General features: G+C 38.6%; 1 protein-coding gene across 1 annotated transcript in view; it reads right to left on the reverse strand.

The window, feature by feature from the left end:
- Nucleotides 1-2,168: 2,168 nt before the first annotated feature.
- The window catches only part of LOC113470236 (protein espinas-like), a 30,357-nt gene continuing 14,957 nt past the window's right edge, over nt 2,169-17,568 (reverse strand). The window contains exon 2 of the mRNA XM_026828509.1: nt 2,169-2,650. Coding sequence (XP_026684310.1) covers nt 2,323-2,650 — 328 coding nt within the window. The 3' untranslated portion in view covers nt 2,169-2,322. The remainder of the gene's footprint in view (nt 2,651-17,568) is intronic.

Here is a 17,568-nt window from a genome sequence, read left to right on the forward strand (position 1 = left end):
CCCATTCAGGCCTCAGGGTGAATTTTATCATTATCAGATAAAGTTTGTGGTCGGCTGACTTTCTTCTATCCTATCATTCTCTCTTCTGCTTTAGGGCGATAACTACAATAAGACCTTAGCCTTAGACTGATGGTCCAGTTCCTTCTATTTAACCTCATATAAGATATACCTAGGTAATACACTTAAATTACATAATGACATACATGTTAAAATTTTTTCATGCAACAAGGAAAAAAAGTTCAAGAGGAAAGAATTAGAATAGATCAGTTGCGCTTACTTGGACACTATCAGTTAGACCTGACAAGTACGGCTGAAAAGGTCCGCCTGTCAGGTCTACCTGATATCTGATGAGCACATACTATCAGTTAGACCTGACAAGTACGGCTGAAAAGGTCCGCCTGTCAGGTCTACCTGATACCTGAACCTGATAGTGAGTTCCTGGCCTTGGAAGTAAAGATCTTGATTCTAGAACAAATTCTAGCCAGCACTAAAGCAGCTGTGCGCGGCGATAGCACCTTTATTGCATTAGTTCTAAATGGTTCACTGAAGTTAAATCGTTTCAGGTGCTGCTGACATTTCCCGCCTCTTATCAGGCTGAGTGAAGGTCTCTTGATAGAACAGCCTGTTAAGTTCCATTTGATTTGTGCAATTCAAATGAGAGTGTTCCCACTAGATACGACACGATTTTTTTCCGAAGGACAAATGAGAACGAGCCTTATGGTTATGGCTAGCCACTCACGCTCCGACTGCCGGATGCCGGACAGATCTAGGTGTATCGTCAGACCGTCGCGTCGCAACGTGTGTAGCGGAAGTAGCATCCGACTTCTAGGTCTTTCACATGTTTGTGTATTAATAATAATAATAATAGTGCTTATTTATACTGCTCGCATAGGACTGAAAAGTCCCTTTACTCCAGCAGTAGGCTACTACTATGTGGTCAAATTCTCAAATTATGTTGAGTATAAAATTCCATACCTCGACTGGGATTGAATCCACGCCCTCCTGTTTACCAGGCGAACGCCTTGACCACTACACCACCGAGGCAGGTGATATTAAGGATCAAAATGAACTTAAAAAATTAAATAAATGAATAATTGTAAGCGTCCCTGATATAATCTATTTTGTTAGGGTTCGCCTTGTCTAGAACCCAAAAATAAAAATAATTTAACTCTTTTAATCATATCAAATAATTTATTTTATCCACAAAAAATGTATCTCGTCTAATCTTAAAGCATTCAATTTTGCCCACACAAATTTCAATAATTTGACCCATTGTCTACGAGGTGATTATTTATCTTCCTAATTTGTATAACAACACAACATGGTCAACTTTTTCCCTCTGATATTCTACCGAAATTTCCACTCAAATAATTTTTTATTATAATATTATTATTACAGCATATTATTATTTTTCAACTTGGAATTTGGTTTATGGATCAGACGGTTGTTGTGTACCTTGTTATTTTTTATTGTTCTGTGTGTACTCAGTGTTGTTTGGTTATTATTTACTGTTTTTAGTTTATTAGCTGAGAATGTTGTTTGATTGTTTCTCTGATTAGGATCAAGGTGTGGATTTTGTTCAATAGGGGCTTATGTACACGTGGTGGTAGGCAACTTCTGTTTTGAGAACAGTTTGAGTTTGAGAAATGAGAAGTGAGAACAAACAATGTAAAACATAAACTTGGCATGAATCAAAATCAAATCATGAATTATTTGTGGTAAAGCAGAGCTTTTTTCACAACTTTTGTGGATATAACACATACACAATTATCACAGCATTACAAAGGCCTACTCTGCAAGCTATTTTCAATCTTTTTACACGCGTAATGCCTCCACTGGTCGCTACTCGATTAAAGTACTCAACTCTAGAGCGGAAAAACTTCGACCCCTCCGGTGTGTAAGCTTCGTGTGATACCCACTCGGCCAGGGAGGTTGCTTACTTCAAAACAACCATGGGTAATACACAAATTCTAGTTCCAACTCCCTAACAAACTAATCTCCACTCTGTTACCACTTCCACACTAACACTAAATCCTTATTAAAAATCTTAAACAACACAGAACCCCCCTGGGGCTCCGTAGTCAATTTAGTGCTCGGCCTGCATTGTTCCTATTAATATTCAAAGTAAAAAATGCGCTCCTAGTATACCTAGTATCCATGGAACTTGTCAATAAATTACAACTTCTAAAATGAAACTATGAGTTTATGAAACTTTAATGTTCTTAGAACGGGTCACATACTCGCTGGAGTCATAAGACTCAAGCATTATTTTTTAATTTTTCACTTCCACCAGTTAATTGCGTTTGTTAGAGTAGTTAAACATTAAACAAACAAACGGACAGAGTGACGAAAATCCAAGTTTCTTACCTGGTCCGGCCTGAGCCCAGGCGGTACCCAAGTGTACTCTTCCAAGGCGCATCCAGAATCGTCATCAGACTGTGAGTGTCTCTGCGGGTCCTTGCCCAGTAGATGGTCGTGTGGAGGGGGTGGTAGGGGAGGTGGTAGGGGGGGTAGAGGGGATGAGCTGTATGAGGCCATGGTACAGGGGGAGGAGGAGGTGGAGGAGGTGCCTGGAGGGGGCGTTAGATGTTGGCCCTGGCCCTGGAGGTGATGGTCTTCCTTAGGACATTTGCAGTTCCGGCACACTTTCCTGAAATCAGACAGATGAGTGCGTGTAAGTTGGAAGTCAGATATTGACTTTAACAAAAACACCCCTGTACATATACATATCTTGATGGAGGACTCAGTAACTTTGTGAAGTTCCATGGAAATGAGGATATAATTGATAATTCATATACTTCACCTGGAAATGTGCTAATACACGATTAGTTCAATACCTCGGTATATCTATGTAATGTAGACTGTTGAAAATTTGTTCCAGGCAGAGCTTTTACAGTTGAAATGCTGGATCAAAAATTCAAGAAAGCATTTAGATTTTTATTTTCAACGCAACATAAGTACAAGTCCCGAAAAAGGGCGCAAGTCAACTTAAGTAAGCTCTTAATACATAGATTACATGGTCAGCCTTTCTCTCATCCAGTCTTTCAATATTGCGAACTATGAACTATATTATCCACTTCAAAATCACATTAGGTACTTAATTTTATATGCTGCTACCGAGACTAGAGCTTTCAGCTTTCAAAAAAAAAAAAAAAAAAAAAAAAAAAAAAAAAACAAAAAAAAAAAAAAAAAAGGGCCCATTCCCCCTTTACCGAGACTAGAGCTTTCAGCTTTCAAAAAAAAAGTAGCATAATCAACAACAGATCAGGGCCGATTCCGCTTTCTAATTGGTTGAGAACCAGTTCACGAATTCTGCTGATGCATCATTTGATAGAACCATTTCTTAAAGTTTCCGGACGATAATATTTGAGAACCGAACTAATTGGCTTAATTGGGCGTTCTGGTAGGTGCTATATCCGGTATCCGGCAAAGATACGAGAAGTTCATTTCCGGCAAGACATAAGAAGTCCAGGAGCCTGCTCTGAGCACTACCGGATCCTATATGAAGATAGATGATCTGGTTTTAGCATATATGAAGATATATTTCTAATACATTTCTAGTATTAGCATATAGGGGAATATTTTTAGTAGTTATATAGTAGCAATATAGGTATAGTTATAGTCAATAGGTCTATAGATATATAGGTTAACTGAGGAGTTCTATAGCAAATAAATGGCAATCCACAATCTACAGGATGGGCTTCTAAAGAAAATGCAAACAAGTTGTAATGTTGTGTCCAATTTAAAGGCCGTTCCTTGATTTGCTAAATCTGCGAATCTCAAAGGGGTTTACAATTTTCATTCGCTGTCACGCTTACCCGTCTCCTCACATAAACCTCACTCAGCCTGATTTTAACCATCTCAAAATAGTAACAATCAGAATTCTTCTCCAAAAGATACTCGAGGAAAAGTACACTTTCCAAACCACTATCAGTTCTCAAAGCATCTTTGTATTAACTAGGGTCACCCTGAATACAAGCTCCCAAGTTCAGATCGACCAAAGCTATCAGGGGTTCAGGATACCTATGTCCTATACTCTTATAGTGCAAGATCGCTGAATACTGATCTAGAGACGAGAAATTGATCATTAAATTAATAACATCATTTTTTTAAACCCGTCCCGTTGTGGAACACTCTAAGTACTATCCTTACCTTTTTGATAGGGTATGAGAGGATGAATTTAATTTGAAGAAATCATTGACTGATGAAAAATTGCAATAGTTGAAAGAAAATGCCTTTTTTTTGTTTTTTGGGTCTTTCGTCCGCGTCCTCTGCATTCAGATGTGAGCTTTATAGCAGCTCAGTGCTCGGTTGTGAATCAGTCAGCCTAGTTAGCTTGGGAAGTAGCGTACATGCTTAAAAGCGGTATAGATGGCGGGTTCGATTCCCGTCCAGGGTTAATCTTAAACAGGTAAGATTCGTTCTCGGAACGGATTTCTTTCTCCTACCTTGTCTTCGTCTTTCTCTTCGATTTCGAGTTCCCTCTATCAAACCTCTTCTCAAAAGAGAAAAGGTTCTGAATGGATTTGGATTGATTGGGAAAGCACCCGGAGGAATTCAATATTAACTTTTTTCTAAAAATTATACGCTACGTAAATTACACTCCTAGCTTCTGATGCTTGCGTACTACCGTTATACATGAAGAGTCGAGCAGATCCCAAAGTGGAACTTTGGGACGATCTGGTGCATCAGTCTTGGGTGCAACGCAACACTTGCAACCAAAGATAGTACATTGACCTTGATCTTCGGTGCAACGATTACACATCGATTGGTTGTACTGGAACCAAGGAATTATCTAGTACATGCCTTTGGTATTTGGTACAACGCAACGGTTGCAACGAATTGGTCTTTGTTGCAGCGGATGTACTTGTAACATTTGAAACGGTTTCAGCACTTGCAACCAAAGACAGTACATCGGACTCGATCTTCGGACGTCAACGGTTACAGCGTGGTTGGTTGCACTGCAACCATAGGATCTAGTGCATCGGCTTCGGTCTTTTGAACAACGGATATAACATTTGCAGCATTTCTTTAATCGATTGTTCTTAGAGAACCCCATATTCTAAGCATAGAGCCGAAAAAACTTCGAACCACCGGGAATCAAACCCGGGAATTCCGGCGTGCAAGTCTAGTGTGATATCCTCTCGGGCACAGAGGCTCTCTGTAGCAAAAGCATTAAAAATTTACTGTTGCTGTTTTATTCGTTCAATAGCGTATTTTTGGGGTACGGCACGGATGTTCCCCTATAAGTCCGCAGACTCCACGGTTTGGGTACCGCTACTACTAAACTACTCTTATCGAGTGCGATAGATAGTTTAATTATAGAGAGCGACTATTCGGATACATGATCGTGTGTATCTAAGCTTCAACTTGGGTCAAAATTCCCTGACTTCTTTGGATTTTTGTCAATTTTTTGAGAAATTCCCTCACAATTCCCTGGCTTTTCCAGTCTCCGTGAAATTCCCTGACAATTCCCGGTTTTCCAGTCTGGTAGACACCCTGAATGTTGTGTCGAATTTAAAGGCCGTTCCTTGATTTGCTAAATCCGCGAATCTCAAAGGGGTTTATGACTTTCATTCGCTGTCACGCTTACCCGTCTCCTCACATAAACCTCACTCAGCCTGATTTTAACCATCTCAAAATAATAACAATCCAGAATTCTTCTCCAAAAGCTACTCGAGGAAAAGTCCACTTTCCAAACCACTATCAGTTCTCAAATCACAAGAGGCCAGAAGTAGATATTAATAATGGCGCAAGCGTCGGGCTTCCAAAGCATCTTTGTATTAACTAGGGTCACCCTGAATACCAAGCTCCCAAGTTCAGCTCGACCAAAGCTATCAGGGGTTCAGGATACCTATACTCCTATAATGCAAGATCGCTGAATACTGATCTAGAGACGAGAAATTGATCATTAAATTAATAACATCATTTTTTTAAAACCCGTCCCGTTGTGGAACACTCTAAGTACTATCCTTACCTTTTTGATAGGGTATGAGAGGATGAATTTAATTTGAAGAAATCATTAATTAGAGTATTTAAGATGACCAAGGAGTCTTTCCTATGTAACTTTTCACGAGAAATTTCCGGCATACTTTCCTGAAATCAGACAGATGAGTGCGTGGAAGTCAGATATTGACTTTGACAAAATCACCCCTGTACATATATGTATCTTGATGGAGGACTTAGTAACTTTGTGAAGTTCAATGGAAATGAGGATATAATTGATAATTCATATACTTCACCTGGAAATGTGCTAATACACGATTAGTTCAATACCTCGGTATATCTATGTAATGTAGACTGTTGAAAATTTGTTCCAGGCAGAGCTTTTACAGTTGAAATGCTGGATCGAAAAAGTATGGAATTCAAGAAAGCATTTAGATTTTTATTTTCAACGCAACATAAGTACAAGTCCCGAAAAAGGGCGCAAGTCAACTTAAGTAAGCTCTTAATACATAGATTACATGGTCAGCCTTTCTCTCATCCAGTCTTTCAATATTGCGAACTATGAACTATATTATCCACTTCAAAATCACATTAGGTACTTAATTTTATATGCTGCTACCGAGACTAGAGCTTTCAGCTTTCAAAAAAAAAAAAAAAAAAAAAAAAAAAAAAGAAAAAAAATAAAAAAAAAAAAAAATGAAAAACATAAAAGAGCGATCAGACAAAACAACATTCGAAGTAATTTTTCAACTTCAAAATAATTTGAAAATATAATTCTTCCTATTCGATTTTATAAATGAAATAAAATGTGAATACAAAAGAGTTAAAAGCAAAAATTATTTTATAAAGGGAGCTTTTTTTGCTATAGCTAAAAATAAAAATCTGGTGTGAACATCACACGACTTTCCTTATCCTATTGAATGATGCTTATTTTTATGTTCTATAATAACTTTTTAGTCAGTATAGCTAAAAACTGCCAAAAAACGGTCGAAAACCTCCGAAAAGCGGCCGAAATGCCGCCAACCGCAGCACCTATCTTAACCAAAAGTTTTGTGTTACATTCTTGTCTCATTTGTGGACTACATACCAAATTTCAAGTCTCTAGCTCATACCGTTCCCGAGATATTATTGAATTACATTTTTCTAAAAATTATACGCTACGTAAATTACACTCCTAGCTTCTGATGCTTGCGTACTACCGTTATACATGAAGAGTCGAGCAGATCCCAAAGTGGAACTTTGGGACGATCTGGTGCATCAGTCTTGGGTGCAACGCAACACTTGCAACCAAAGATAGTACATTGACCTTGATCTTCGGTGCAACGATTACACATCGATTGGTTGTACTGGAACCAAGGAATTATCTAGTACATGCCTTTGGTATTTGGTACAACGCAACGGTTGCAACGAATTGGTCTTTGTTGCAGCGGATGTACTTGTAACATTTGAAACGGTTTCAGCACTTGCAACCAAAGACAGTACATCGGACTCGATCTTCGGACGTCAACGGTTACAGCGTGGTTGGTTGCACTGCAACCATAGGATCTAGTGCATCGGCTTCGGTCTTTTGAACAACGGATATAACATTTGCAGCATTTCTTTAATCGATTGTTCTTAGAGAACCCCATATTCTAAGCATAGAGCCGAAAAAACTTCGAACCACCGGGAATCAAACCCGGGAATTCCGGCGTGCAAGTCTAGTGTGATATCCTCTCGGGCACAGAGGCTCTCTGTAGCAAAAGCATTAAAAATTTACTGTTGCTGTTTTATTCGTTCAATAGCGTATTTTTGGGGTACGGCACGGATGTTCCCCTATAAGTCCGCAGACTCCACGGTTTGGGTACCGCTACTACTAAACTACTCTTATCGAGTGCGATAGATAGTTTAATTATAGAGAGCGACTATTCGGATACATGATCGTGTGTATCTAAGCTTCAACTTGGGTGAAGAGGAGGCAGACTCCAAGAGTTCCAAGTTCTATTTATATCGGGGTAGATAGTGTATTAGATAAACACAAGATGTAGAACACTGGGCATTAGGCTGATTCCAGGTGCTAGTATAAGTGACCACCTCTGTGGCCGAGTGGTTAAGAGCATTGACTCTCATCCCGGAGGTGCTGGGTTCGAACCACGGCCGGACGGAAATATTCTAAAGTTTGTCTTCGTTCGAAGATGTTTGTCTTCGTTCTCAAATAGGAATGTGCTTTAAACGGAGTTGAAGCAACGGAGTTGAAGTAATGGGAAAGCGGACCCGGGATACAAGTTTAAACATCCAACGTTAAGAGTGCAGTGGTTAGCACGCCTCTGCTTGCCTCCAGTGTGACCGCTACCTCAGACCACATTTTTGCTGTTTGGAACATGGATTCTAAAATGGAACATGGATTCTAATTTCTAAAGCTGTGTCCACACATAGTCGATGGTCGTCGATCGACGAGGTGAATTTATGTTATCGAGGCAGTGTGGATGGTTTCAGTTGACATATGTGTGAACAAAACTTTAAACCACCAGCAGATCGGCATACGGTATATGGGTTTATAGCTTCCCTATACTTTCCGTGTCCTCTTATTTCTCATCAAATATTTCTTCCCAGAAGTTTGAGGTGTTAGATTGCCCTCTCGTTTGCCGCAAGCCGCAAGGAGTGCATGCGTGAGTGCATGTCGTCTCTATTTGGCCGCACACCAGGAGATGTTCATGCGTCTGCTCGCTGCCGTATCCGCGGTTTCTAAGCTTCCCCGTTTTAAAAACCTCACCCCACGTCACTGTATAAACGCCACATTGATCAGAGCAGCGGTACAACACGTGAACCCATTGATCGTGAACACTAGATTAAAAACTACACGGGAGAATTAATTCCTACAAGATGAATCGCCGGATAGGAGAGATTTCAGCTTGAATCTACATAGATTCCTCCACATCTTGTCTAAATCTAAATATCTAGATTCCACATCTAGGCGAGATTTCAAATATTTGCGATGGTTTAAATTTCTCGCGATGTTAGCGATGATACAGATTTCAACGTTGACGATGATGTAGATTAGAAACAGGTCTTCATAATGATATACAATTATACACAGTGCTTAAGCCGGCAACTGACGCTCTGTCTGACACACCTAGTTGTGTCAGACCACCGCACCGCGGACAGACCTTTCGTGTCCGAATTCAGGTACACATTCAATCCGTTTTCTTCCATCATTTGAAGTTTTCCCCCTCCAACGACCTGGAAACGGGTACTTGGTCTGTGGTGAATAACATCTCTTAGTAGCGCTGTCAAACTGTTTTGATTTGGCGGGGCGGAATGTATGTGGCGGAAAAAGGTAGGACGCAAAGTCAAACGGTCCAAATATTGTAGTCGGAAGCTTCATTGGTTAGGTTTATATTACACATCCCATGTATTTGCGTTATTCTTAATTTCTTACTGTCATATTCAGTTGGATACCTGGTGTTTTGACTTCCGGATTTGGATCCGGACGTAAATCCGAAACTTTTTCCGCCACACACACGGTCCGGCCGTCGGACAGATTGTCGGAGCGTCAGCGGCCGCCCTTATACTGCCTACATAAGGCCAGCCACTCACTATCAGGTAGACCTGACAAGCGGACCTGATCAAGTGTACCTATCAGTTCTACCTGATAGTGAGTGGCTGGCCTAAGTCTTAAGCTATAGGTACATATGTAGTTGGGTTTTACGATGATGATATTCAACTTGATCATGTTCCTATCAGGGAGTGATTTATTTGTGAACATTGAAATTGAAAGCTTAGAGGCAAACACAGTTTCACCGATCAGAAGAAATCTGATGAGCTTGTGTCCCCGATATATTCCCAGCCTTGGAGATGGAATGAGTGGGGAGGGGCGTTTTGTGACAGAGTTTGATAGAGTTAGCTGCCTGCCAAGTTTGATAAAATGGGACTAGGATAAGACTTGATCCAATAAAGGGTAAATCGTTAATCTGTGTCCATATCGATCGACGAACATCGATTAAGTGTGGACGGTCTACCTGGTTTAAATGAGGTGAAGCTACCCACACTTAATCGATGCTCTTCGATGTGGACAAAGCTTTACAAGCCATGCTGTTGAAGACTTGATTATAACGTTGATGACACATGTCACTTTGGACCAGTGACACTTGGTAACTTAACAGATGATCATGACGTGGGCATGTCATGTGTTGCTAATTACTCATGAAGTGGGAAAGTGGAAACACACAGACTCGTTGTAAATGTGAACAAGTGTGGACACAAGATATTACAAGGACTTGCAATTTTAGGGGGTGTCATTATTTTAATTTTTATACTTTTTCCAGCAGATATTGTCATTGGCAGTGCAGACAGAAAACGAGGCGAATTTGTTAAAGAAGTGTTTGGAGTCTTTGTAGTGTGTGTAAAAAGTGAAAAAGCGTCTACACTATGACATGGAAAGTACGTAGGTAGGCATGATTTTTTAGGGAGTTACATGGATTTTAAATTACAGTTTCAACTCCCAAGATACCTAATGCCTAGGTCCATGTAAAGGTAGAACGATTCCATGACATATACGTATAGAACAATTTCCTTAATTGATTTTCATTTCCTGCATTATCAGGGATTCAGAGCACTGGGGAGGTTAACTATGCGTGAAATGGTTCTCATCCCCTAACTAGGTGTGACCGGAATCAAAGTCATAGAAAGAATCATAGAGCTACCTGAAGGAGTCAAGGAGGTACCTGAAAACTATGTGAAAGAGGATGTGCTACAAGCTACAAGAACAGATAGAGGAAGGACCATTTTCAAGTTCAGTGCTTTTCAATTACATATTTCTACAATCTTGGATTCAATCGATTTGAGTAGAGGGTGAGGCGCGAGGAGTTTACTGCTGTATTCTCTACCACCTAACCTTTAAGGCTCTATTAATCCATTATTACGTGGTCAAACTCTCGAACAAATGAGGCTCAAATTCCATAAATCAGGCCTAAAATCCAAAGAGCAAATTTAATTTGTTGTTAACATTTTTGACGATTTTCACCAGAATCTGATGAACTGTTTGGAAGAGGTGAAACAAACGCCCAGACAGGCAAACTAAATACATGCATGATCGTCGAGTTAATTTTTGGAATCAATAGTTTAAAAATACTCGTAAAATATTTAGTTACATAACTTACTTAGATGGAGAGGACCCTGATACTGATAGGATTCAGTAGAATCAGTAGGTTACTCCCTACTGTTCAGGAAATGCATTTCAATCAAACCCAATACCTCCCACTAGCAAGATTACCATGAAATCATACTAAACAGAAGAACTCAAGATCCCAACAGTCCTAATGTTATCAAAGAATCGAAATACTTAAACCCATGATCTCCTAATAATGGTTGTAATGGTTTGAAGAATTGAAGGCATCAGAGCGCCCATGTGGTTAATTGATCCAGGGATTCTTCAATGATTCGGATTAATCTTAGGATCATGGATCACAAATACCGATAGAGGATTGATTGTGTGGTAGATTTTATCAAATGATCAGATTCTTGTAATATTGTTTTGTATCAATTTGTCGATAGTTGAGAAGCACCTGAGCATCGGAATGTTTGGGGTATGGGATTTGGGATACCCTTCGTAAACCTTGAATCCTGACTTGGGTGCATTTTTGATTTTTCACAGTCTCCGTAAACAGATTAACAGAAGAGTCTGAGTGTAGAGGATCAAATACGAAAGAAGATAAAGGAGAACAACAAGAAAAAGGAGGAGGAGAAGATAGTAGGTAATACAAATGTAGCTGTGAACCCTAGTCACTTGTTCTATTTCAGCCTCTGGTGGTCAAACATATTCATGAAGAATGACAGCAAGTGTCTAGGTCTAGGCATAGGCAGAGTAATAAAACCAAGCTGACTAGCACTTCAACAAACACAGGGCAACCAAACAAACATAGCACTTGAGGACTTAGTTAACATGAAGAATGAACAACGTGAAATAGCTATAATTATTAAATACGAACCTACATAGGACATTGTTGGCTACGATTATTAAACACATATAGGACATTGGTTGACAGAAAGCAGGTACAATTATTATCAAACACCTATAGGACATTGTAAACATAAAAATCATAAAACAGCTACCTAAAATTATTCAAAACATTAAGTATCTGGGATGACAAACAAGAAAAAGTTCAAAGTCACCCATTCATGTCAGGTTTATTTTTTGTTGGTGTTGTTGTTGTTCATGTTGATTTTGTTGGTGTTGTTGTTGATGATGTTGTTAGATATATTCCCTATATGTTTCTTGTTGAATTTGTGATGTGAACACACTTGTTGAACTTGTTCTTGTTGGGTAAACGAATTAGTCCAGGCATAGGCAGAGTAATAAAACCAAGCTGACTAGCACTCCAACAACACAGGACAACCAAACAACCATAGCACTTGAGTACTTAGTTAACATGAAGAATGAACAACGTGAAATAGCTATAATAAATTATTAAATATACGAACCTACATAGGATATTGTTGGCTACGATTATTAAACACATATAGGACATTGGTTAACAGAAAACAGGTACAATTACTATCAAACACCTATAGGACATTGTAAACATAAAAATCACAAAACAGCTACCTACAATTATTCAAAACATTAAGTATCTGGGATGACATACAAGAAAAGTTCAAAGTCACCCATTCATGTCAGCTTTATTTTTTGTTGGTGTTGTTGTTGTTGTTCATGTTGATTTTGTTGGTGTTGTTTTTGTTGATGATGTTGTTGTTAGATATATTCCCTATATGTTTCTTGTTGAATTTGTGATGTGAACACACTTGTTGAACTTGTTCTTGTTGGGTAAACGAATTTGTAGTTGTTTGTACCTATTAGACTTAGTGGTCTTGTTATTGTTTTTGTTGTGTTCGTCATTTTTTTATGTAATGCCAAACTTCTTCGTCTTGTTGTTGGTTATTGCGGAAGCTAATAAAATGACGGTTGCCGATGTTATATCTGTTTTTCCTTAGAGTCCAAATATAGTTTTATTGGTAGGTGTTCTTAACCTTACTATATTTTCTTCTTCCTCTTCTCTTTCTTCTTCATTTAATGTCATCAGCAAATGACCATGGTCACGTGATCCGAGCAAGTGCTAGTAATGCTTTGTTTAATGTTATTCAGACCGGAGGCATCATTATCATCAAATCTTCATCACAATCATCTTTATCATCTTCATTATCATTATCTTTAAATCTTCATCTCCTATTCTACTGTAGTTTCCTATTGATGTTTCGGTCATCCTAAGTATTTTATAATGTTCATGCCATGTAATTAATTAGAATGACGTGACGTTGTTTGTTTATTTCTGTGTTTGTTTTCTTTACTGCTAGGTATAATATTTTCTTTCTTTCTCAATCTTAATACTTCTTGTATTTGGGTCTGCAATGGTCTAATGGTTAGCATAGAATCTGTAAACTCTGGGGAAAAAAAAAAAAAAAAATATCGATGTGCCTCCATGCAAATAACCATCGACATTGAGAGCAAGATGATTTTGATCTGATAAAATCATGACTATATAAAAAAAAAAAAAAAAATAATAATATTGAATTTCACCAAAAATATTTATTGAAAGAAAATTTTCAAAAATGCGTTTGTAGAATTTCATCAAAGATCAAGGATAACAAGCTAAAGCTACCTCTTTGATTTTGAGTTGAGCTACAATTTTTCTACGGGGAAAGAAAGTGATTGGAACTTCTTTGATTCTATCTACTTAGAGGGATATACCTTTAAAGATAAGTCTGTAAAGGATTCTGAATCTGGAATGAGAATGACTGTTTTTGAGGGAATTTTTTTTTTTTTTTTCATCACTTTTATCTTCTTTACACTTCATCCTCGTCATCTTGTCCGAACATTTCAATGTCGATTGCCGAAAATGTCATCACTTTTATCTTCTTTACACTTCATCCTCGTCATCTTGTCCGAACATTTCAATGTCGATTGCCGAAAATGTTTCATTTTTACTTTCCTTATCCTATAGGAAGGAAAGTAATGTGATCGATCAATTTTTCGATGGGGAGTTTTTAGTGCCAAAACACGTTTTGAGGTCCCTAGAGTCTAATTACAAAGTTTCAGCCATTGGTCCGTGTGTGTCAGTACTGTCAGTCTGTCTGTCTGTCTGTAAACAAAATATCTCGAGAACGGTAAGAGCTAGAGACTTGAAATTTGGCATGCAGCTGTCAAATATGACAAGGATGCAACACAAAACGTTTGGTCGAGATAGGTGCTCCGGTTGGCGGTATTTTGACCGCTTTTCGGCGGTTTTCAGCTATACCGACTAAACGGATAGAGATATTGTAAAAAGTAAGGTAAAAGAACACTCAAATAAGCATCATTTAATAGGATAAGGAATGTCGTGTGATGTTCACACCAGATTTTTACTTTTTTAGGATCGTAAGAACGTGATAACACATAAATTACAGGGTTGTCCATACAGTTCATAAGCGCTGGCTCGCGGGATCAATTCCCGCCCGGGCGAACTTTTATACTAAACTGATAAAGTTCGTTCTCGCAACGGCCGGCTATTTCCTATCCTGCCCTTCTTCGCGTGGTCATTTGTTCAAGTTAACCAATGTGAGGTTCCCTCTATCAAACCTCTTGAAAGGAAATCACTTTTCAGGCTCAGGGTACCTATCCTTCTCTATTTCGATTTCGGAACGAAAAGACCTTTGTTGCTATAGGGTTTCCTCTATCAAACCTCTTGAAAGGAAATCACTTTTCAGGCTCAGGGTACCTAATCCTTCTCTATTCGATTTCGGAACAAAAAGACCTCCGTTGTTAGGGTTCCCTCTATCAAACCTCTCAAAAAGAAGGTTGAAAAATAGTTGAGGTCCACGAAGTCTACCCTATTTGAGTTCGTTTCTCCTGCGTCCATTAAAGTTCCTTTTTAATAACTCAAAATTGTTATTTTATAGGTTTGGTAGTAACCTAATATTTCATCGTGTTTTACGTCTTTTTTATGGGATTCCTCTGTGTCTCTACATATACCTGTGTGCTGTATCTCCTATGCCTGTACTGTATTTGCTTCAAGTACGTCATATCAGCGCTAGAAATCTGTCGTTAAAAAAAAAAAAAAAATGCGAAGATGAAAATAAAAGAGTTAAGGCCCAATAAAAAAACTTTCTAGTGTCAATGTCAATGTTGCTATGTTGCTAGATAGTCTAAATACACAAACTATCGATCCTAAATCAACGGAATACGAGTTTGCCACTTTTCCTTAGATACTAATTTATTTAATTCTTTTTCGTAGATTTCTGAATGATTCTCATTGTCAAATTTGTTAAAACCATTTTGATGCCATGAACAAGTGTAGTTGGACCATTCATATTTGAAACTACAGAGTGTAGGTACTTGAAGAAAAAGAGCCATTCTTAATGTATTTCGAAATTTATAATACATATTGTCGTCACTCATTCGTAGAGTTTAGACTTTAGAAGATTAGAGGTCTTGCAGATCATAGGGCATAGGGCTGACATACAATGTTCACTGCAACCTACAGGAAACAATAATTGAAACTCTGTGTCTTGGGAACATACATGGTAGAGTTCACAAGAAGAACTGTTTTGTAAGGCTTCAAAATTCACAAACCCTCGATTTTACTGTAACGCCAGTTTTGAAACGCTCAATAAACACGGCTATCTTCGGTAGGGGACAAGTTGAATATGAGACGGATTTCAAGTTTGAAAATGTTTTTTTTTTTTTTTTTTTTTTTTTTTTTTTTTTTTTTTTTTTTTTCGGGATTGCTTTTTGGGGTTATAATTTCCAATTTTTTTTTTTTTTTATCTGTGTATCTCTCGGACATGGCTTGCGGGTATGAAATTGCCAATTTTATTCTGACTTTGACAGTAATCTGGTTTGAAATCCTGTCTATCTCAAATCTTGACTGGCGAATTTGAGGAATTTCAGGCTATGTTCAAGTTTCTTCTTTCTTCTGAATCTTTTGATGGACGGTTTCATTTACAACTAACAGAGGGTAATCCAACATGTTTTGGGGGATTTGTCTTATTTCTGATATGTGTACTTGAGGTATTTATTTTGCATACTCTGAGTTTTTTATATGATTTTGTAAGTCACGGTATGCAAAATAAATACTTTCTCATCGTCAATATTTTTGGTATTTGGACAAATTTGACAGCACCTTAATATAAATGCCTTTTCAAATTCCCAAGACAAAATGTAAGGGGCTGCAGAGGTGACAGTCAACCCGCTACTTATATGTACTTAGACCGTCTGACAGACCCTAGAGATCTAGGTCGAAACAGTCGGACCCTGTATGGCGGAAAAAGCTTGAAAACTAGGTCTGACAGACCCTAGAGATTTAGGTCAGAACAGTCGGACCCTGTGTGGCGGAAAAAGCTTGAAAACTAGGTCTGTCAGACCCTAGAGATCTAGGTCGGACCCTGTGTGGCGGAAAAAGCTTGAAAACTAGGTCGGAACAGTCGGACCCTGTGTGACGGAAAAATCTTGAAAACTAGGTCTGTCAGACCCTGTCTGAGTGTGTGGCGGGGGTTTCATCGTCAGTCGCCTGGTCGTGAGGTTTTCATGTGATTTAAAATACTATTTTTGTAATAATTTGTTCGACTGGAAGTTTGTAATGGAAGTCGTTCGACCCGGCCGCTAGGATCGGAACGCCACCTTTATGGCGCGACCCAGCAGCTAGGATCGGAAGGCCACCTTTAAGGACAAAAACTCCATGAGACGACGGAGTTCCGAATGATCAAAGGAATGAATCACAAAGGAATCAAAGGAAAGTCGCGTTTGCCCAAACATCATCGAGTGCGGTGTCCAATATCACCTTTATAGTGAGTGGCCTGATCAGTGTTGAACGTATCAAAGAGTGGTGATTCTCTCGCTCTTAAAATATCCCATCATTCTTTTGTCTTTACTGATCCTCCCCTTCGTGAACTAAAATTTCACCCGGTTCTCTCCTCAACCCAATTCTCACAAAGTGACAAATATCTTCCACTGTCTCAGCTTTACACATGGATCACATCTCACCTGAATAATTTATGTTCACATTCTTGTTGATTCCCCGAATATTTACGAGCTTCGGATATATCCTTCTGCTTCGTCAAAATATTCTTCCTTTGCTTGTTTTCTGCCTCCTCCACTTCATCACAATTCACTCTTATCTTCTTTTCTTTTTTTTCTCCTTCTGCCTCTATTTCTTCTTCTTCTTCATTTGCTTCACCTACCTCTTCTTCTTTTCTTCTGCTTCTTTATCTTCTTCTTCTTCTTCTTCTTCCTTTGGGTGTTTTCTGCCTCCTCCACTTCTTCACTGGTTATCTTTTTCTTCATTTCTCTTCTTCTTCTTTTTCTCCTGCGCTGCGTATAGATTAAGATAAATATTGACAAGTGGGATAACCGCGAGAGAGTCATTAATTCTCGAGTCAATAAGAAAACCAAAGTGCAGCCAAATAGACAAGAGATGAAACACTTTACTACAGCCAATAACCAATCAGAATGGACTGTGTGGCGCTATAAGTGAACCGAATAACTGATAAAATTAGAAGACACCAAATGATCACAGACATTTTTCACAATTTTGGATTTTTCACAAGAATTGGATACTAGAATTATGGACTTACAAAAAAAGGGATCCTACAGAACCCTAGAGACCCAATTGGGGT

This window comes from Diaphorina citri, unplaced genomic scaffold (assembly GCF_000475195.1).
Source record: "Diaphorina citri unplaced genomic scaffold, Diaci psyllid genome assembly version 1.1 scaffold1459, whole genome shotgun sequence".
Classification (NCBI taxonomy): Eukaryota; Metazoa; Arthropoda; class Insecta; order Hemiptera; family Psyllidae; genus Diaphorina; species Diaphorina citri.